General features: G+C 35.0%; 1 protein-coding gene across 1 annotated transcript; it reads right to left on the bottom strand.

The window, feature by feature from the left end:
* Nucleotides 1-330: 330 nt before the first annotated feature.
* LOC123660457 (zinc finger CCHC domain-containing protein 24-like) lies at nt 331-18440 on the bottom strand. The gene is made up of 4 exons (XM_045595534.1): nt 18121-18440; nt 4849-5040; nt 1362-1526; nt 331-607 (listed from the first exon to the last, which is right to left on the bottom strand). Exons 1-4 carry the CDS (start codon nt 18274-18276, stop codon nt 494-496), a joined length of 627 nt encoding a protein of 208 aa, XP_045451490.1. The 5' UTR covers nt 18277-18440; the 3' UTR covers nt 331-493.
* Nucleotides 18441-24010: the final 5570 nt, after the last annotated feature.

Here is a 24010-nt window from a genome sequence, read left to right as displayed (position 1 = left end):
CTTATTGTTTTTTTTTCAACTTTACTCGTGTGAAACTGCGGTGCAAGCTATTACATCTATACAAATATGTGTGTATGTCTGTCTCATTATCGCATCGTTTACGATTTGTCTAAAGTGTAATATACTTAAATCTAAAATTTTGTTAATTACACATTTATGCCTAATATACATATAATTGTTTATAAGTAACTTTAATGCCATTTGGAGTATATACTATAGTTAGACTTATCTTTTAAAACACAATAAAATTTAATTAATTTTCGAAATATACATTATATTTCCAGTTACCTTATAATAGAAAATAATCTGTATATAATCTTAAAATTTATATAAGATAAAACATTTTTTAAACAAATTATATTAAAAAAATAGTCTTAAAATAATAAAATGTTTACGTAATCTTCTAAGTGCTTTTAAAAGAGCTTCTACGTCAATTTGGCATTCCATTTTTTGGTGCATATTAAAATATTGATAAAGAAAATAAAAAAAAAAGTTAATATTCACGTCGGCAGTAATATCCTAGAGAGCGACATTTCTGGCAAAGGTGTTGAGGATGGATCTTTGACTGATCGCTGACATCCAAGCCATCGGGTTTTTCGAGTGGTCTCTGAAAATAATTTAAATTTTGCTATTATTAAAATATGACAAGTATTCTGACGTAGTGGTGCGTATAGGCGCCTAAGCGCCGGAAAATTTGATTTCGCCTCAGTGTTTTAAAATTTAAAGACTTTATTGACCATCAATATAAATTAAAACTAGCCAAATGCGAGTCGGACTCGTACATGAAGGGTTTTGTGCTATTATCTATAAAAACGGAAAAAAAATCACGTCTGTTGTATGGGAGTCCCCTTAAATATTTGTTTTTTTTTAAAGTGAAAACTTCTTTGGCGCACCGCACACACATTTTTTCGTAGGCCATTAAATAGTTATTTTATTCTGTTTTTTAGTATCCGTTGTTATAGCGGCAACAGAAATAGATTATCTGTGAAAATTTCAACTGTCTATCACAGTTCATGAGATAGTCTGGTGACAGACGGACAGACGGACAGCGGAGTATTAGTAACAAGGTCCTGTTTTACCCTTCGGTTACAGAAATCTAATAACAAATAAAATATTAAAAGGTGGACTTAATCCTCTAACAATCAAACTTTAGGACAAACCAAAAAATGTCGACGGTAACAACTAAGCAATTAAAAAATGTATACACATTTATACACATAAATTCGCACAAATACTACACTCAAAAGACGCAGGCAAGTTTGAGGGACTCATAAAATAACAGTCGCGGTAAGTTCCGTAGAATAAAACGAATTCATACAATCATAGTGACTCTGAAAGCTTAAAAACTTATAAAATCTTACCTGTTTATGAGGGAATACGTTGATGCGACACTTAATGCACTCCTGGCCGTTATTGGCCCAGGAGTTACCGCTCATCCACTTGCGCTTGCACTTTGGGCACTTGTACTCGCCGAAGCAACGCTTCTTGCCTTGGTACGGTGTCAAACCCTCGCCTTTCGGTCGGGCCTGGAATCATATTTAAAAAAAAGTGCATGCATATAAAATACACATGTCAGAAGTGAAACTTCATTGGCAAACTAATTTCTAAGTCTCATTTATATTTATACAAATCTAAAGCTTTAGATTTCCGTTCCAGCGCCATCGACAAAAACGTTGCCGTTTCATCAAAACGTTGCCGTTTCATCAAAACGTTGCCGTTTCATCAAAACGTTGCCGTTTCATCAAAACGTTGCCGTTTCATGAAAACGTTGCCGTTACAGCTGTGAAAATTTTACCCTCATGCGCATAAAGAAGTTTCACTTCAAATAATTGTGTTTGCTCGCAAACGAAAAAATATCGACTTCAATTACATCAACGAGTAATACAGCGTAGATCGACGAAAAAATAGTCAAGTAACTACGCGTTATCAAAGATTACTCAAAAAGCAGTTATCAGATCTCGATAAAATTTATATGTGACCACATGATAAACACCGGCTTTCGATTAAATTAAAAATTATCAAAATCGGTACACTCAGTAAAAAGTTATTGCGGATTTTCGAGAGTTTCCCCTCGATTTCTCTAAGATCCCATCATCAGATCCTGGTTTCCTTATCATGGTACTAAACTATGGATATCCCCTTTCTAACAAAAAAAGAATAATTCAAATCGGTGCATCCAGTAAAAAGTTATGCGGTATAATACAACGTAGGTCGACGAAAAAAGCGTCAAGTAAAAACGAATTATTAGATATAACTCGAAAAGTAGTTGTTAGATCTCAAATAAATTTAAATGGGACCAATTGACACACACCATCTTTCGATTAAAAAAAAAATTGTCGAAATCGGTCCACACGGTCAAAAGTTCTGATGTAACATACATAAAAAAAATAAAAAAAATACAGTCGAATTGAGAACCTCCTCCTTTTTTGGAAGTCGGTTAAAAAGCATACACGCACTATCATCTGTTCTTAAGGTAAGTTTTAAAGCCTATGTTTTACTGATACTAAATACCTACACCTTCGATATCAATCCCTCTTAAGAGAACTGTGCCGGCGTTCAGGATAAAAATGCACACTTCTCTAAGCCTGTACTGTAAATTCGTGCCCAGTTTTGTTCATTCATTTAGTGTGATACGATACGACTAGATTCAATAATACTAGCTGACCCGACAGACGTTGTCCTGTCTTAACTTAACTATGAATATTGAAATCAAATTGGTATAATTAATAAAAAAAATATTAAACAAAAGTATTATAACCAATCTTCTGTCAATCTATGTCAAACATCATAAGGTTACATTAAAAAAGTTTATATTGTCCAAAGCGCTAAGTTTAGATTAGAAATAATTTTATATGGTGGTAAAGTATTTTTAGATTTTCTAATTTTCCGCGCAATTGTCTTAATTTTTCTTACACAATAACCTTCAGCATTAACTATGAATGTTGAATTCAAATTGGTATAATTAATTTAAAAAAAATATAAAACAAAAGTATTATAACCAATCTTCTGTCAATCTATGTCAACCGTCACAAGGTTACATTAAAAAAGTTTATATTGTCCAAAGCGCTAAGTTTAGATTAGAAATAATTTTAAATGGTGGTAAAGTATTCTTAAATTTTCTAATTTACCGCGCAATTATCTTAATTTTTCCTTACACAATAACCTTCTCTTAATAGCATACACAACAAAAAAAGAATTAGCGAAATCGGTCCGCGTGATGGCGTGACCAGAGAAACAGAGATTCATTTTTATATATAATATAGATATATATGTTTATATATATATATAATTGACCTGAGTACCGATTATAGAGTACACTCGAAAAAAATATATATTTAAATATCTTTAAATTACCCACAGAATTCGACCTGTTACACTTTTATTACTAGTAGATAATATTTTTAAACAATTGTGCCTTTACTAAAGTAGGCACAAATATTACTTTTAACTAATTCTATCTTCATTTTATAACAAAAAGCTTTGTTTCATTTGAAATCGAATACACAAATCAAAGCATTCCTTTAAAGGCGAGTCAGGAGTTCAAGTCTAAATGGTTTCTTGACAAACAGTGAGGTCTTTATACGCGAAAGAGTGAACTTGTGAACCTGTATCGTAAATTAAACTAGAGATTGTATAAATTATTTAAGAGCTTGAGGAACATTCATAAATCTTTTACTCGATTGTGTCAACTTTTTGGAGCAAAAATAGTAGTATCGTAGTATCCTTAAAACCAGGCGACCGATGCAACGACTTCCAAATTTTAGATTTAGACTTTCTGGATCTGAAGTGAAACGAGTTCTGAAACCAGTGTGTTTAGACCACACGACTGTGCTTCAGACCACACGACTATGCTTCAGACCACACGACTGTGCTTCAGACCACACGACTGAAGTGACACTTCTTTAGCTCCTACAGTAATATGAAACGTATAACTCTCTCTCTTTCTATCTGCACTAACTTATATATTTTGAGACTATGTCAATATTTAGATCGCGGATAAAATTATGAGCGGTTAAATTACGAGCACTATTTCATTTTTGATGAAGGTGAGATATTTTCATCTTATTATTATTATTTTCATGGCGTCGAGAGATGAATTTAATGTTCGTGACATATGGCTTTCATGATGAGACTATGATGATTCTTTCTATAGGAGAAAATATGAAAATAATTTAAATTATCTGGCACGACGCCAACGAGACGTAGCGGAAATAGCTACATAAATAACGTGCGAGGTTTTTGGTGATAACTTACGTATTATGATAAAGAATTGTATGATGGATAATTATTGTTCACCAATTGGGTTGTTGCTATCAATTATTGTATCCTTGTTGCACAATACACATCCTTATAAATTGCGAATACATTGCTAAAGATTGCATCAAATTGGGTAATACTCAATGGGTTTGTATAAAAGAACTCGTTCGAATAAAAGAATTCGTTTTGTCAAAAGTAAATAGTAAAAATTTTTTTTTTAATTATTTATCGTTGTGTCCATTATTTTTTTTTTTTAATTTTTTTTTTCGGTATTAATTAATTTTTAACTAGCCGAATCGGTCGAGCCATTCTCGATTATGCGCTTAGCAACATTCATTTTTTATTTATATAGTTTTTTGTAATACTTTATCTAGTGAGTTCCGCCACTGCCTATTAAATCTACAAAAGCTCAGTGAATCAATTTAGGCACATTAAACGTACTTTTCAAGAATATAATGATCACAATTCTTTCGTTATTTTTTGTCAAAGGAAAGTTATTCTTATTCTTATTCTAAGTTACTCTTTATTGCACCAACATCATCAAAAGGCTTAGCAGAACATACAACTTCAAAACATAATTATGACAGCTACCTGTGGACAGTCTCCAATGTAATGTCCTTTCTTGAAGCACAAATGGCACATGTACGCCGGGGGCGGGGGCCGAGGTGGACGGCGAAGGGAGAGTGCCGAAAGTTGCTCCGCCAGCGAGCTGGTGTCGTCTGCCTGGTGCGTGGAGCCCGGCGCTGCGGTCGGCAGTGGACCCCATACTGAACCGGGCACCCACTGGAAAGAAAGATAAATTTTTCATGTAGATATTTACTGCTTCTTAAGATAGTGTACTGTTCATTCTAAAGTACCAACTTTTGATCAACCATAAGGTTATAATACCAATATACGTGTGGAGTCAAAAAATAAATTAATAGGGCACATCAGGAATTTCCTGCTCAAAATACGGAGCAGCCCGACTGGGGTAGTACCTCGACCTTACAGAAGATCACAGCAAAATAATACTGTTTTCAAGCAGTATTGTGTTCCTGTTGGTGAGTAAGGTGACCAGAGCTCCTGGGGGATTGGGGATTGGGTCGGCAACGCGCTTGCGATGCTTCTGGTGTTGCAGGTGTCTATAAGCTACGGTAATCGCTTACCATCAGATGAGCCGTACACTTGTTTGCCGACCTAGTGACATAAAAAAAAAATACCTAAAATTTAACGGAAACTGGATTTCGTCCTTTACATCGTAAACGTCCTAGTCAACGACAAACATCTGAATGGAATTCGCGATCGCTAGTGCAACAGCCTGTTCCTTGAGTTATCACGCCGACTATTGTTATACATGTTTACATGTATAGATTTTATATGTATCTACGTGTAAAATCTATACATTTAAATAAAAACTAAACCAAGTTGTATTAAAGAAAATTAATGGATAGATAGAAGATTAGAAATATGGCAGCACGAAGTTTGTCGAGTCACTTAAAACTTTAAGCATAAGAAGATACGTTGGCTCTCTGTGTGTTTTTTACTGTCTATACAACGGTGAGTGTTCTGACGAACTATTTGATATGGTGCCGGCATCACGATTTTACCACCGTACCCTTCGCCGAAGGACTAAGTTCCATCCACACCATTTGGATGCATGGTTTGCGACCAATGTGCGAGCTTCACGCGCATTCTTTCCGCGTACATGCAAACTGTGGAATGGCCTTCCTTTTGAGGTTTTCCCTGAGCGCCATAATTTGGAGGTTTTCAAGCGTCGAGTGCATAGGAATTTTTTTCCTAAAGGCCGGCAACGCACCTGCAACTCCTCTTGTGTTGCAGATGTCCATGGGCTTAATTGGCAATCGCAACCAAGCAATAACGCAATAAGTTCACTCGATCGAGTCTTTCACCGTTCAGCAGCGAAGAGCAGCTGTCTGTATCTTTCTCGCTCGGGTACACTCAGCGGTCCCACGTTAACCCGATCGAGCCTTTCACCTCAGATCGTGACGGATCAGCCTAACTTACTACCTAAGAAAAAATCTGTGAGCAGTGCGCCAAAAGAAGTTTTTACTTCAAAAACAAATATAGTAAAAACAATAAAACCAAAATAAAACAACAAAGTTTCCGGCTTAGCAACATCAAGACACATGCCTAATGATCTATGCAATGATCGTCGTCAACAACTGCGCGTGATTGTAATCAATACGAGACGCGGGGTCGATTAGACAAATGAAATCGCAGTAAATAAAGTACAGCCATTGGTCGAGCGGCGCACGCGCATCTGTTTAACGAATTATGTACCAATTCGTTCCAATTCTAAGACGCGTGCGTTGACGCCTTGACTCACCAGACTGAGGCCCGAGTGTAAGAGTATTTTGAAGTAAAAATTAACGAATAAAATGAACAAAATAACTTGACATTGATTATTTTTTAAAGTTTTATTTCTTAGTATGAAATGAAAAAAAATACTATGCCCTACGGCATACTGGCGGCGGGTTTGGTTCTCTCTTATTGGTTGATATTTATGATTTTTGTTTTTATTCTAGTATACCTTGGCTAGCTTAGGTTCCTAAACATAAAATTATTTTTAAACCCGTACAGTTTGAATGCTAATCAATTACTCGCTTCCTTTTCTTGTTCTTTACCATATAATATATATGGAACAGATAGCAGACTTTTTATATTTCATTGCTTTAGTAACAATTTGTGGGCGTACTTGACAACTTTCAACTACATATATATTTATTTCCCAGATGGTAAGTAGTTACTGTCGCCTATGGATGCTTGCAATATCAAAAGCTCCACAATGGCGTTGCTGAGTCTACCACCGACTCTCCCCAGTAACTCTAGCCATCTTACGCACCACAGGAGCACTAAATTACTTAAGAGCAATAATAAATAAGAAATAATACACTTTTTGTACACCAACAAAACAGAAATAATACATATCGAAACAAGATTTCAAAGATATATTCATTAGGTACAAAGGGTGGCCTTATCGCTAAAAAGCGATCTCTTCCAGGCAATCTAAGGGCAAAGGAATTCATCTAACGTCAGAATAGGTGTACAAGTTACAATAAATTTATAATAAATATTCAAATAATTAGATATGTACAGTTATGCATACATATAAATACATATATACTTATAAATTACTTGTTTATTGTTGAGTTTCAAGAAAATGCTTCCTAACAGTTTTTTTTTAAGTTGCAAGTGTTTGTACGCGTCTAACCCATACTAATATATAGAGGTAAAGTTTCTAACTTTTTTTGTTTGTAGGGGATGTCAGATCTTCGCAAATACTAATCCAATCATAAAATTCTTTCACTAACAGAAACCTACACTATTCAGGAGTTATATAGTTAGATATTTAATTATTATTATATTTAATTAATTATAGTTAATTTTTTTATATAGTTTGTTAGATATTTAAATAAATATAATAAATATCTTATAACATACACACACGACCGTCTGTTCCCATGTTAAGCGACTTAATTCTTGTGTTACATGTAACAGCCGACTGTTGTAGCTAAATATTTTTTTTATATAAATATACACGGAAATAATACACATATAAATGTAATATTACATTATATTTTATTGTTATTGAACAAAAAAGTCAGTGAAAAACAATAGTATATGTAAACCAAGTCGGAGAAATGCGAGCAAGATGAAAATTTTACTATATGTTTGCATCACAAAAATAAAATTTTGGAGAAGATATTTTTTTTGTACCCTATCTCAACCTCTTAGGTACTTGTCGTATATCGATATCAAAAGCGTCTGAGAGCAATAGGTAGTATATTTACATTTTTTGTTAACATTTTTGCGTTGGAACGCATCAAACGTGATGTAGGATGAAAAATTTCTATCATATTGTGGTAGGTAATAGCTGTGCCTGCGACTTCGTTCAAAAAAAAATATTGTTCACTTTGCAGAGTTATAAAATAAATAAATTTCTAAAATAAAACTAGACTAAGCTACTCCTTATTACGTAAGCTATATGCCAGTGAAAGTCCTGTCAAAATCGGCCCAGCCGTTTTAGAGATTAGCCGGAACAAACAGACAGATAGAAAGACAAAAATTGTAAAAAATGTTATTTTGGTGTATCTACCGTATATACATCTATACGCATTTATAAAAAAGCGGTCATTATAATATTACAAACAGATAATCCAATTTAATTTATTTGTATAGATAATTCGACCAACGTCGGTTTTAATCAATCATCCTTGTCGATTAACGCCAGGACTGATATACTGTAGTTGTCAGGTATAGGAGTTTATAAAGCTGATTATGATGTATGTAACATTTGTATTAAAACTAACAAAACATACAAAACATTTGTGCATTTGTTGTGAATAACTAACAACCGTATCTTCGTTTATTAGGTCTTTATATTTTTTTTTTAATAAAAGAGACTCAGCAAAAATCAAAAAAGGTATTTAAAATGTATTATTGACGTTTTTAAAGTACTTTCTGTAGCCTTAAAATGTGTTACAGGGCAATTTAACCGTTTGCTAACATAGGTAGTAGTTATTCGACATAATATGTCAAAGTTCCTAATATATACATCGTTTACGTTTTACTTTTTACGCGTCAAATATTTGCATTCGCATAAATTCTATAAAATTAAGAATTAAATTTTATTAGTGGGGGTAAAACAGGCCCTAAAATATTGCTTATCAGTGACTTATGTGCAAGATAATCTTTTGAGAAATCGTGACGAGCCAGATGTGTCCTTGTCCTGTTTCTAATAAGAAACCTGTCGTGAGTTCTTCTTAACATCGAAATTAATGTCACTTAAATTTTCGAATTATAACTCATTATTTTTACTTTAAGACATAATAAAAATTAAATACCTATTTCTTATACTTTTCAAAACGACAACGATATATAAATACGCATTTGCATTTTCCAGCTGCGTTCGATAAATCGAGACTTTTTCTTGTGTTTTTTTGTTACAAAAATAGCTTGCTGGATTTTGTGGTGAGGTGATCATTACTTTTTCAGATACTTCGAAAGTAATCTCGGACTTTTTTTGAAGTGAGTTTTATGTGTTGCATTACGAGCGGTTTGAATGGCGAGCGATTATTGCCGGGGTAGTATAGCTATTATAACCTAGAATATAGGGCTATATTATAGCTACTTAAGAATAAAAAAAATTCTTTAAACTAGAATTTTAACATGATCGCTAGCTACTAACAAGGAATAATAATTCGTATCATATTCAATTATGGATAAATGAAATAAATGTAAAAAATAAAAACCTTTGAAGCGTCACATGAGAATCGAACTGTCAAGTAAAGCTTAAATTTCCGTTAAACTTCCAGCTTTTCAACTTTTTCTGAAATTTTCGTGTATAACTTAATATAGGTTTCCAATATTAAGTAGTTATGTTTTTCAATCAATTTGCCAATTCATAATCCATAGTCAATCAATTTTTCAATTCATAATCCATAATCAATCTAAAGAACAGGTGGAATATAGTCTGGCAAAATTATATTTAGTTGACGAACTTTTCAACACAATTATAAAATGAGCTATTATACTGCCATTGCATAACTGTATTTGCAGCAATAATTAATAACCAGTGTACGTGTTGTATGTGTAATCCATAAACTACATACATTCTAATATATTTTTAAGTGATGTGTAACTTCTTGAATGTTGCTTAAAATAATTTCGGCAAAAGCAAATTACCTGAAAATATATTATATCAAAATATATAAATCACTTTAGGACTCAATTTTAAACAATATTTTGTAAATAAACATATGGTTCCTGTTCTATAAAATTGTATAATTTGTAATGTATTACAACTACTTCCAAATAAGGTAACATAAAAATTTCTAAGTCGACCATGACAATAACATCTACAACGTCACCTAAATATCGGGAATTTCAAAATTATAATCACGGTAAGTCCCATTTAAATGAAACTATTCATAGTGACGTAAAAGATTACACTTACGTCAAAATGTCTAAGGATATTTATTTCTGTTTATATTACGAATCCCATAATATTACGGAACCCGTTATTTCCGTAAAATGTTCTGTAAAAAACTTAAAACACTAAAAAAAATTGTCAAAATCTCTGTGTTATGTTTTAATGGTAAAAGAGCACATATACTCATTACGGCCATTTTTATTTAATAACGCTAGTGTCGTTGCTAGGCAATATTTTAGGTACGCCACATAAATCAAACAGTACGTATTATAAATATAATAATTATATTGCCTGGGTATTTTTTTGATTACAACGTTATTAAAACTACTCATTTTACTTGTGTTAAAATCTTTGATATTTAATCTTTTTATAATGATATTCACTAGCTTTCCGCTCGCGCCTTCGCCGGCATTGGTTAAACATCTTTAAATGTTCAGTATTCTCCCGTAAATTTTTTTTACTAGTCGTCGCCAGTGGCCGAAATTCGAACAAACTTAATTTAAATAATAAGTTTGAACATTATTAATGTTCGTTTGTCAAAGACTATACTTCTCTAATAATAAACAAAAGAGTATATGCGTGTGTGTGTCAAATATATGATAGTGTGTGTAATATTTTTTGTTGATTTAATGTATTTTTTATGCATAATTTTAGAAAAATATTAGCATTCTGCACTGCTTCTCAATATTAACTATAAGTGTGTGAAATTTCATACTCCTCCGTCCGCGTAATTTTCGTAAAAAGGGGTACAAAGTTTTTGCTTCACTTCACTTCACTTAACAAAAAAAAAAAAAAAAAACAATTAGTTGGGCCTATACTCTTGATAATTAAACTACAGATTTTTTTTTTTTAGACAAAGCAAATATTAAAATAGTCCGCACGATTCTGAGATTGCATATTAATGTAGTTGTAAGATGCCGGAAATCCTAAATTCCTTGAACGAAAATTTTATAACAATTCTGTGAATTTCATTTCAATAGCCACGCTGAATCATTTATGTCTCTTGAATGGCATACGTGCATTCGACATCATGGCATTAAGGAAAAAGGAAATAGTTTTGTTTTACCATCTTGGAAATGTAAATTGAAATGCTTTTATTCAATTTCATAAATAATTTGGTTATCTGAATCTTGCTCCCGAAGCTGCGTTTACGATTACAATTTGGATTTTCATCGTCTGTTCAAATTCTCTTTTCTATCCACCTTATTAAATGTTAGTTTTAGCGTAATGCATGGCAAATACAGACAGATATCCCGGATAAATATAAGAAAAATTACAATTATGACTACATTGACTATAGAATATCCCTCAAAATTTTTAAATCATCTCAAAAGTATGATTTTTAACATAAGTTACATGACACTATCGGCGTGTGTCACGACATGTTTCTGACTGAATGTAAGTAATTTTTTGAATGCTTTTGAAATTTTGTTTGCCAGTAATTAAATAAAACGAAAGACGCGTCGATTTAGCTAATCAGAATAAGAAAATCATGTATACAGAAACTTGAAAAGTAAAAAACAAAATACAAATAAATATAACAGAGTCCATATTAATGTGTAGAGCTTTTCTCTTACTGGAAAATTTGGAAATTTTTACATAACATACATGACACCTTTAATGAAAATATACAAATAATGTACTAATTAAGAAACTACTCAATTAATCAAACATTGATTCTCAATTTGCGTTTTGCGGTTTTACTCTCGTAAATCCTAATTAACTATTACTATTGTTTTCTTATTAATATATTCAGCAACTGCCAAGTTTTATCCCAATTGCGTATAAGTAACTGTAACATTATATCAGGGAGTATGATTATCAACAATATGTCAATAGCACTGCTCACGATCTCGACGAGCTTATATTTTTATTTTGGAACACAAAATGTTTTAAGATCAGTTCATTTTACGTTTGTTAAGCATACGTTTTCTTTCTATAGGTACAATACCAGTTTACAATTGTGATTGAGCCGTTAAGTAACTAATGACTCTGCTTGCCTACTTCAAGGTCCTGAGTTCCAGTCTCTCTCTTGTATTATACAAAAGAGTAAACAAATGTGTATAATAATTATCTATTACCTGAAGCACAAGTATTGCCAGCACAAGTACAGCCTGCAACATCCGTTTAGAAGCAGGATTGGAGCTTAATCAACCACGCCGCTCCACTATGGGTTGACGTAAGCAATCTCCTTATATATTTATTGATACAAGTATTAAGTCACTTAAATTACGAGCAGTCGACATTGTCTGTATGTTAAATATATTATATTAGCTGTCCAGACGAATCAGCTATTTTTTTTTTTGGCTATTCTTTTCTTTTATATAACCTTGTCCTGACAACAACACATAGGTACACGATAAAAAAAATATTATCCGATTTGAAGGAGTCCAATTGGTAGAATTCCAATTTAGTGGAGAGGGAATATGCATTCCAGTAATTAATATTTATACATATACTAGCTGTGCCTGCGACGTCGTCCGCGTGGAATTTAACAAAAAAGTATTGTACAGTTCGCAGTGCTATAAAATAAATTAATTTCTAAAATAAAAGTAGCCTAAGCTACTCCTTATTACATCAGCTATCTGCCAGTGAAATTCCCGTCAAAATTAGTCCACCCGTTTCAGAGATTAGCCGGAACAAACAATCGACAGACAGACAGACAAAAATTGTAAAAAATGTTATTTTGGCAGATGTACCGTGTATACATCTATGTACATTTAGTAAAAAGCGGTTATTTTAATATTACAAACACACACTCCAATTTTATTTATTTGTATAGATGAAAATGATTACAGTACGTACGCGCTTTAAAATAAAAATTAAATTAAAAGCGGGAGGTGTCATATTAGCAGTAAGGCAAGAGGATAAATGAGTGCTGAAGGTGTCAGGATACAAAGACGGCGCGTTTGTGTTACGACGAGATTATACGTAGTAACTTGAAACTTATTTTATGTATGTTTCCTGCGACATATTTTTATCTGTACCTAGTTATAAAAGAATATCTCTTGATTCTTCAATTGGCTGACTGATTCATAATCGCCGAGCGCTGACTATAGAAATTAGACAAATGGACGCCCACTAAGTAATTTTTACAAGTTCTACCTTCATGGGCATGACTTACCGGTTGCCCTTAACACTATTTGTCTCATGACGGTATCCAACAGATAAATATTTTGTTTTAATTAGTACCTAATATGCGACTTAAATGCGACATTGGCGGCTTGAGAGAGTTCGGCCGTTCAGTGGTTTACTTTGATTTCTTTTTTGTTACAAACTAAATACTTATGAAGCAGAAAGTATGATAAAATGACAGAACGTAAAAAATATTAAAGCCTTGTAAATCTTTAGGAAAACAATAGAATGTATTAATATTTTAATTGCATTATTTTCGTTAGTAAATATATGACAATGGCAACACTAGGGTCCATTAGGTTAGGTAATTTGTTGTAATATTTAATAAAGCTGATGACATAATATAAAGGCGATGTCGACCAAGAAACTAGAGACCGGAATAATGTCACTTAGTTTGTAATGTACCTAATATTAATACTGTAGCAATTTTGTAATTATTTGTATATTTGCTACAATGACTTACCTTTTTTTAAATTTAGATTTTACGTTCGTTAAAGTCTATAATCTCTTTATGGCGAAATAAATATTATCAAATCATTTAATTTCGTTATGAAAAGGCCAATAACCTTTGGCTTTTATTAAACATTTCATTGAACCTTACTTTGCTCTGTTTCGAACCCGGTGCAGAAGCACGTGTAGCGACGGAACTCGTAACGTTAATTTTAGATGGTACCTGCATGGTTTACATCACTTGCAACGAAACACGAAAAGCGTAAAGTGTTGTAATTTAGTGATGTATTATTATATGCCGATTTGTTAACCATTTTTGTGGCAATTTGAATTTTATTTTTATTTTTTTTTTCTAGAAAAATCTGTAAAAAACAGCCCTTGTTTTTATCTGAGCGATATATTTTATTTATTCGTAAAAAAAATACTAAATAAAAATATTTAATTAAAGTCCAAGTCAGTTTTTTTACATTTGTTATTGTTAAATTATAACTTTCTTAGCATAATTCAGAAACAATAATAATAATAAGAAAGGAAAAAGAAAATATTTTAATAAAGATTTCTTTCATTCAGTAGTTATTTTTTATTTAATCGTAGTTAATCTGATATTCAAACACATGAGTTCACTCCATTTTTGGCGCGAACTTGTGATATGTCCAGCAGTGGACTGTATTAGGCTGAAATGATGAATGCGATATTAAAATTAGTTAAATGCGTCTATAAGCTATGGTTAATGGCTTATCATCAGGTGAGCTTTACATTTGTTTGCCAACCTAGATGTGTAAAACCAATTACATCTACGGAGTGTTTAACACATGCGAACCCTATAGAATTCCTTGGGTCCCTAAATCAATCTCTTTCTTTTGTTTATCTTAAAAGTGTTACATAAATCAACCCTTGTCGCAAGAACCCAGAATGGACACTCCCATTATTTCTTTTAATTTTTTTTTAAGATGTAACTTCAGTAAATAAGAGCGTGCTCATCTTGCTAGTATTTAAATAAGTAGTAATTAAATAATTTTAAGCAAAGAAATGGTTTCTATAAAGCGAAAAAGTTTCTGTATTGAACAAAAGAGTGTTCATCACACAGCGCTTAGAAGCTGGAGAGTCAAATGTAAGGATTGTGAAATAATTCATTGTAGAAGCACGACATAGACGTGCACATTATGCGATAAATATTTTTAATTACATTTTTTTTGACGGTCATATACATATTAATATAAATAAAAACCTAGGGCATTGTTTTAGATCAAAAAATTAACATTTGCACTTCGTTTAGTATGACTTCCGGTTAGTACGACATTATATCACCGGCTTTTTGCCGTTCGTTATAACCGGATTCTACAGTATTGACTATTTACACAGATTATTTTTAAAAAATCCCTCTGCTTCGCAATAGAGTCACTTTACAGTGTACACTTACGTGTGTTGTTTTGTACGTGTGTTTGAAACTACGGGGATGGTCTAGTCTAACTATACTAGCGAAATAAATAAGATAATATAAAAGTACCTGTCTTCTATGGACTAACAAAAATAAATAATAATTAAAGGCCTGATACTCTACGGTCTCTAATAAATGTTACTGTATGTAATCTTGAGTTTTCGGAACATGCACAACAAAATCATAAACACCCAGACTTTTTTTTTTTTTTTATATCGCAGGGTAACCCATTTACGGGTGATATCCAGGATGCCCGGGTAGGCATTCCTAGACCGTATGTCGGCTTAGCACTTGGGGGTGCACTACCGACCAAAACCCCTGCGGGAGCCTTCAGCCGCTTTAATTGGAGGGTCCCGGATCTGCAGGCAACAGGATCCTCGGCCTCGGCGAAAAGACCAGACTTCTCCCCCATGGGACTGTCCGGCTCACCTCTGAACAATCCCGACGATGCCATGTCTAGCAGGACCGGGTTCCCATCCCGGCCCGACATGGGCACAGGGGCGTTACTGGAAACGCATTAAGTAGCGCCTCCTACGCACCCCCGTTCGTCGCCTGCGGACGGAGGCCTCGTCAGCGGCCCCCTCTCTCATCCGCTCGTCGTTCTCCTTCTGGGACATTACTGTCTCGTAGAAGGAGACCATCGCCTTCCAGGACTCGTCGTCGCCGAGCATCGCGGTGATAACGCTCGGCAGTGACAAGTCCCCTCCGAGGACTGTCGTCAGATCGCGACGTAGCGCCGCCCATCTCGGGCACACCTCGAGGGTGTGCTGGGCAGAGTCCACCGCCGCGCCACAATCGTGACATTCAGTCGTCGGCTCCCTTTGGGCCGTCCGACACAAGTATTCACCAAAGCAGCCGTGCCCGGTGAGAACCTGCGTCAGACGGAAGGTGAGGGGTTTGCGCTTACGTCGCATCCACCGCTCAAGGACCGGGCGCAAGGCAGCCGTTACGCGTGTGCCATACGGCTGCTCCGCCAGGTCCTCCCCCCACCTCCGCATTAGTGCTTCTTGCCCCATCCGGCACACCCGTTGGATCCCGTCGAACGTGGGATTTTCACCGAGAGCCCTCCTACCCGAGACGTATGAGTAGGTCTCGGCAAGGACCTCCGCCACGAGTTCCCACGGGGGATCGCCGGCTAGAGCAGTAGCTGCAGCCCACGATACCGTACGGTACCCCCGGATCACCCTCACCGCGATGATCCTCTGCGCAGACCGCAGCGCGGCCTTATTCCTCGCAGTGAGGCGATCCGCCCAAACCGGGGCACCGTACGTCGCCATACTCCGGCAGACTCCGGAATATAGCTGCCTGCAGGCGGCGCTGGGTCCTCCGAGGTTCGGGAGGAGTCTGCCCAGTGCACTCGCCACCTTCACGACCTTCGATCCCACCACAGCGAAGTGTGGGCCGAAGGTCCACCCTCCGTCAAGGATGAGCCCCAGATATTTGATTTGGGAGCTCATCCTGACCCTCCCCTATAAACACCCAGACTACGACAAATATCTGGATAGTATTATGGCTTTTACGAACATTTATCGGGATACGCTTTAACCAATAATATCCCACTGCTGGAGACAGGCCTCTTTCCCCATGTAGGAGAAGGATCAGAGCTTAATCCACAACGCTGCTCCAATGCGGGTTGGCGGATATATTCCCTACATACACATGTTTGCCATGGTTTGGGTGTTTGTGCTGTCTTTGTGGGTCTCTCCATCGTGCCTCGGAGAGCACATTAAGCCGTTGGTCCCGGTTGTTATCATGTACATTTGTCATGATCGGAGATCAATTCAGCGACTGCATAATAACCATTTACTATAAAGCACTGAGCCAGTCCGTCTAGATTTAATATTAATTGTTTTTAAGTATTAATCCAAATTATTGAATTATTCTTTTTAAAATTTAATTACGAACCCGTAAAATAGGTCCTTAAAGCCAGTTTCACCATATATGTAAAGTTGAATGAACTCTAACAGATTGTTTATCCTATTCTTCGTAAGAGTATTAGATCATAACTCTAGAAATGGTCAACGATGTAGTATTACAGATATTGATTTGATGGCTTACACGATGGTTCCAAGTTACTATGTATACCACGTATGTATGTATATAACAATTGTATACACAACTTATTATGTAGATATATATTCATTATATACTTTAAATCCAGTTTAATACGGAAAAATATCATATTTAAAAAAAATCTTTGAAAAATACTATAGTAATGAGTGTGTCAGCATTACTTATATCTTTGATTTCTGTTTTAATTTTGATTTGGAGTAATAATGGTCATCGATTGTGATAATTTTAAGTCTTCAAAGGGTTATATGGCTTTAAAAGTTCGGTTAATCTTATTGTGGTTTGTCATAAACAGCCATAACTATGACTTTAAAATTTAAAATCGTTTCATAAAATTCTAGGTTTGTGATGTAGTAATTCTTTGTTACATTTGTTAACATTTTAAAATAATGTCATAAACGAAGTGTCCCTTAAAGGATAATAGCAAATGTTTTCCATTAAATTGAAATACTTAAATTATAACTTTATTATATGTACTTGAGCGTTGAGTGTATTTTAATTTATTATATGCTTAAGTTGTAATACTTTACTTATAAGTTTTTAATAATATCAAAAGTTTCTAATGAAAGTATTCATTGTTTTAATTATTACATTCAATTCCGCGAATTCAAACTCCACGCATTCGTACTGTTAATCATGTGTGTTTATGATAAAAGTAAGAAATATGATATATGAAATTCTAATTACGTTACCTAGTTCTCACAGCATTAGAATTATGTACACTGAGCCCATGTCGAGTCAAACAGAATACAGTTTTTGATTTATTAATAAAAGTACTATAAATAAAACAGTAGATTATAAATTTATAACTGTTTAAAATCAAATATATTATATTTACCTGATCGTTTTGATCGTGGGTCAAATAGAGCCAGCCTAGCAGAGCTTGAGGGCAGCCCTCAGTCTTGCCACACCATTGGGGTAACTCGCCGCCGATGGCGGTAGGTGACATCGCAGCATCAGTATGACGTGGAGTACCCAAAATTGCACTGCACATGCGATATCGATGATTAAAATACTAGTCGATAAATTTTTGAAAGAATTTCGATTTTTTTTTTAATGTTTCACGCGGGGAACATGGCATGGGAACGCGGCCGGGCCGACTGTCGTTATTTTTGGAACGCAGTTCGTTGAGCGGGATGCGCGCGCGCCGGCTACACTGTGACTAGCGGCGCTCCTTAAGACGGGAGATGTTGGGATTAGAGACGTCATCATGTTTTTTGAATACTTGTCGAATATAGTAAAAGTTTGTTATAATTATTCTAAGATTTTTTTTACAAGGACAATAAATGACGATAGTTTTAACGGTTAATTTAATTAAAGACCATTTCAATGATTAAAATAATATTAAATCCGATTAAATAAAATACTTTTAATTTTATGTTTTTAATTTATTATAAATATATCAACAAGTATTACTTAAACCAATCATACAATGCGATTTTGTTTATAAAAACAAATTGTGTTTAATATTTAAAGTACAGGTGTAAATAACTGCATTCATTCAATTTTAAATTCGACTTATTAAAACACCATATACCAAGATGAGTTAAAAAATTCTATCGAATATTTGAAATCAACATCGGTACATCACTAGCGAACATATGGGCACACCCAACGCGGGACTCCTTGGAGCAATATTTTCGTCGCCCCCCCTACCACGAACAGGCCAACATCGTTTAACCTCGTAATAATTGGTAAACAAAATGTAGCTTTGTTTACAGGCTGAAACAACGAAATGATTTAGAATTTTAGACATAGTTTTCGTCTTTCTTTATAGAAAACAACAGAATAATTGAGCTATAGCGCTATATGTTAAATGTTTTGCAGCTTTGAAGCATCGGTTTGTATTAGAAACGAAATGAGTAACGTTTAAATATTAAAGAAGTTTAAGGTATGACGTAATACATTACAATGTTTATTAATTTAAAAAAATGTATGCAAAAGAAAAAATAATTAATGTTCGAATTTCGTATTTTTATGAACAAAAGGATAGAATATTTAGATATATGCCGGTATTTTACAATGTTTTGTAGTTTCAGAGGTGATTTTAAAAGAAATTAATGAGTCATGTAACACTACATAGCACTGGCCTCAGCTGTTGCGCTGGCTTTTGCCAATTTGTATTAACCATACAGACATTTGCCGTAGTCTGGGTTTAGTGTTTGTGTATTTTTTACTTCCGGACATAGGAGTAAATCCTAGTGGGGCCGTTAAGTGTGAAGCCTTTATTTATTTATTAATATTATATTTTTTAAGGTTTACTCTAACCAGATTGAACCCGCGACCGATGGTTTATCAGTCAGTCGCAGTGACCACTGAGTCAACGCGTCGTCTTACATATTTCAATGAAATGTATTTCCGGTAGCATTTTTATACTATACTTTTTTATTGTTAGTTATTATAGAAGAAAACAATTGTACGGTCCAAGTGCAACGGAGTCACAAGAGCACTGGCTGCCTTTCTCATAACAGGAATGCAACACTATTTGAGAAAATCATTGTTTGACTGTGATCTTCTCTCCGCTGCGTTGGCGCAACGGTTACAGCCATGGATTGTACCTATTGCGCTGGCGGTTGCGAGTTCGATCCCCGCACATGACAAACATTTGTATTGGCCATATAGGTGTTTGCCATGGTCTGGGTGTTTGTGCAGTCCTTGTGGATCTTCCCACCGTGCCTCGGAGAGCTCGTTAAGCCGTCGGTCCCGGTTGTTATTATGTACACCTGATAGCGATCGTTACACATAGTAGGGAATATATCCGCCAACCCGCATTGGAGCAGCGTGCTGGATTAAGCTCTGATTCTTCTCCTACATGGGGAAAGAGGTCTATGCCCAGTAGTGGGATATTACAGGCTGAAGCGCGATCTTCTCTGGGGTTACGGTAATTGCTCAGTCCGGCTGTTTCAGATATTTCCTGCTGTACCCTACCTCATTACATAGTACAGGATTGATATGAAATATTGATTAGGATATCAAAATTATAGTTTTCAGTCACTTCTAGTAGTAACATTTGGATATTTTATCTACAATTTGTGAAACAAGTATGTGTCCTATCTGTGTGGGTTAGTACGTGAATTTATAGATATTTGTTTTTAAATCTCTCGAACCAAAAGTCGAAACAGATGTCAGAATATTCGCGTGGGCCAATTTTTTATGATCCTCTAGTAAACGAAATGGCTACGCTTTGATTCCATCACTTCTGTTTACCAATGTTATTATTATATATATAAACTGAGGTTCGGAGGACGGTTGTTGAAATCAGTTTATATATTTATATATATATAAAGAACATTAACTTTATGATTAATAGCAAAGGTGGACTTATCCCTAGAAGAGATATCTTCCAGTCAACCAATGGTCATGAGAGAGTGTCATATACCGGGGTAGACAGCGCAAGAAATTAGGGATTTAGAAAAACAAAAAGAGAAATACTTAAAATATGTAGTTTTCTATCTTATCGTCGATTCTGCGGGTTTTTTTTTTAAATATAACTAGGTAGGCAAACGAGCGTACGACTCACCTAATGGCAAGCGATTACCGTAGCTTATAGACGTCTGCAACACTAGAAGCATTGTAAGTGCGTTGCCAAACCTATGCCCCATTCTCCCCAAGACCAGGACCAGAGTCTTAATCACCAACAGAAACACAACACTACTTGAAAACAATATCATTTAGCTGTGATCTTCTGTAAGGTCGAGGTGCAACCCCAGTCGGGCTGCTCCATATTTTGAGCAGGAAATTACCCGCTGTACCCTACCTCAGTTTATGCGTTATCGTGACATGTAAAATTAAATATAATTTAAGTGTGTACTTATGGATACTACATTTATTTTTAATTTCTACGGACATTCACGATTATTATTCCTGATTTGTATAGATATTACTCTCTCTGCGTTTAATTAGCGCTTTTAACTAATATACAATCTTTAGCACTGTGTTAGTTAGTGCTGTGTGGTTACGGCAGTAAGAATATAGCTACCCGCTCTCTACCCGTGGGTGCCGTAAGAGGCGACTAAGAGATAACACAGTTCCACTACCACCTTGGAATTTAAAAAGCCGACCGATGACGGGATAGCCATCCAACTGCTGGCTTTGAAATACATAGGCCGAAGACGGACAGCAGCGTCTTCGGAGCGACGTAGCCAGCGCTGCGGTCACCAACCCGCCCGCCCAGCGTGGTGACTATGGGCAAAACACACGTGTTTACGCCATTTTTGGCGCGAACGTTTGGAGGCCTATGTCCAGCAGTGGACTGTATTAGGCTGAAGTGATGATGATGACAATATTTAGCCATTACAATGTAATTGCAGATGGTTAAAAAAATTACATTTTTTCAAAATAAAGAGATACCTACTACACATCCGAATCGCCCTCACTTTATATTTTCATTGAGTCTGTATTGTGCTTATTTCTAGAATTTTCTTGCTTTGATTTTACGACAAAAAAGGAAACCAAATGAGTGAAATCGTCGTTTATTTTAATTAATGTTTGTTTGCTTACGAACTTAAGCTTAGGTCTCATTCTGTTAGAATAATATTGGCACTTGGTTCTACGGGACTTACCGCGATTATTATTTTGGAACTCCCGATATGTCGGCGTCGTTGCAAGCGCTATTTTCGCAGGACTTTCAAAGTAACAGGTAATCATGTAATCAAAAGTGTTAGTGTCCTGCTACTTGTTTTGTACCTGCACAGACCTACCTGGTAACCGTATCCACAGGACAAATCGTAGAGCGGGTGGTAATAGATGTTGTAGGACAATACTAATGTTTTAGGTTAATATTTTTATTTTATTTTATTTATATGACATATTGCATTTAATAGAAAAGCTATCGTTGTCGGCAAACGCGCAGTTCCATTTCATTTTTACTCTTTGTTAGTATAATTATTATCAGCATGTGGTTATTTTATATATGTATGCAAAAAACAGTCTTATTGTAACAATGTTTGAAGAAACTTATCAAGTGGTCGACAATGAACTCTCACAGCTTGATACTCCATAATTATTTCATTTAGCAACTTGACGTGTTAAGTGGGCTTTTAGTAATAAATTAAACAAATTATTACATTTCGCCCTTTTATTCATTCAAAGTGTCGAGCGTAGTCGTCTACTTTAAACATTCTGTCAACAAATGGAAACGTTTACATTTCAAGCACACTTAAATACTTATGTATTTCATAAATCGGTTATTTAGAAATTAATATAATTTGATATATTTACAACTTGTTACTCAAGAACTAAGCCAGTATTTTTATCTGTCTCTTTCTAAGCACAGAATTATTTAATTTATTGAATCGTGTAAATGACATACATTTGCCACAAAAATACTATTTACTTATGACTAAATATTCCCAAATTCTCCTATTTTTTTTTTAATTTTATCACCACAAATAAATATTTAATTTCCCTTTCTCTCGGTTCTATTTTTCTAATCCAAAGTCAATCAGTAAAGCCCTATGTTTCAGTCTATCACATTAAACATCAGGCAATGCATTCGTATCGTTGATCGACGGTATCAAACCGAACCGGGATTCCAATCGTTAACCTTATTACCGGTCGCTCGTAAACTAAAGTAATGCTGATTTTAGTCACGAATATAATCGTTGCATTCCCTATTTAAATACTGTGTGGCTACGGTACTAAGGAATATGGCCACCCCAGAATATAACTATCCAACTGCTGGCTTTGAAATACACAGGCCGAAGACGAGCAGCAGCGTCTTCGATGCGACAAAGTCAGTACTGCGGTCACCAACCCGCCTACCCAGCGTGGTGACTATGGGCAAAACACATGAGTTCATGCATTTTTTTCGCGAACTTGTGGAGGCCTATGTCCAGCAGTGGACTGTATAGACTGTAATGATGATGTAATGATTCCCTATTTAAAATTATGTGTACCCGCTTTTTGTTATATGAGTAATCTATATCAATAAAAATGAATGTTATCTATGTTACTAAGGCCATAATCTCAAGAATGGCTAGACCAACTGGAAAAATTATTTTTTAAAAGTTTTCTAACACTTTGGAGAAAATTTTTACGGAATAAAAATTTGAGGTAATTGTGCGGATATTTAAAGATTTTAGGAAACGTTATAATTACACAGGCCCACGAAAAAAGGGTTCTGTACCTTTTACTAACCCATTTAGAGTTGTCTTTTAATGTAAGTGCATGCACTAACGTAACATACAAAAAAAAATTGAATTGAGAACCTCCTCCTTTTTTGGAAGTTTATTTAAAAATAATGTTATGACACTAGACTTACTTAAATTACAGTTTTATTACAATTTAAAAACTAAACTTTCCTGTGTGGCTACGGTAGTAAAGAATATAGCCACCTCCTCTCTTCCCGTGGGTGTCGTAAGAGGCGTCTAAGGGATAACACAGTTCCACTATCACGTTGGAACCTAAAAAGCCAACCGATGGCGGGATAATCACCCATTTGCTAGCTTTGAAATACACAGGATGAAGACGGGCAGCAGCGTCTTCGGTGTGACAAAGCCAGCCCTGCGATCACCAACCCGCCTGCCCAGCGTGGTGACTATGGGCAAAAAAAATGAGTTTGAGCTATTTTTGGCGTGAACTTGTGGAGGCCCGTGTCCAGCAGTGGACTGTGATAGACTGAAATGATAAAAAACTAAACTAATATAAGATATATTTAAGTGTGTACTAATGGCAATGGCACTAGCAATAGTGATGCAATATTAGAACCTCGATATTAAAAAAAAAAT

Source organism: Melitaea cinxia, chromosome 15 (assembly GCF_905220565.1).
Source record: "Melitaea cinxia chromosome 15, ilMelCinx1.1, whole genome shotgun sequence".
Lineage (NCBI taxonomy): Eukaryota > Metazoa > Arthropoda > Insecta > Lepidoptera > Nymphalidae > Melitaea > Melitaea cinxia.
Note: the sequence above shows the minus strand (reverse complement) of the source record. Positions and strands in the feature narration are given on the sequence as shown.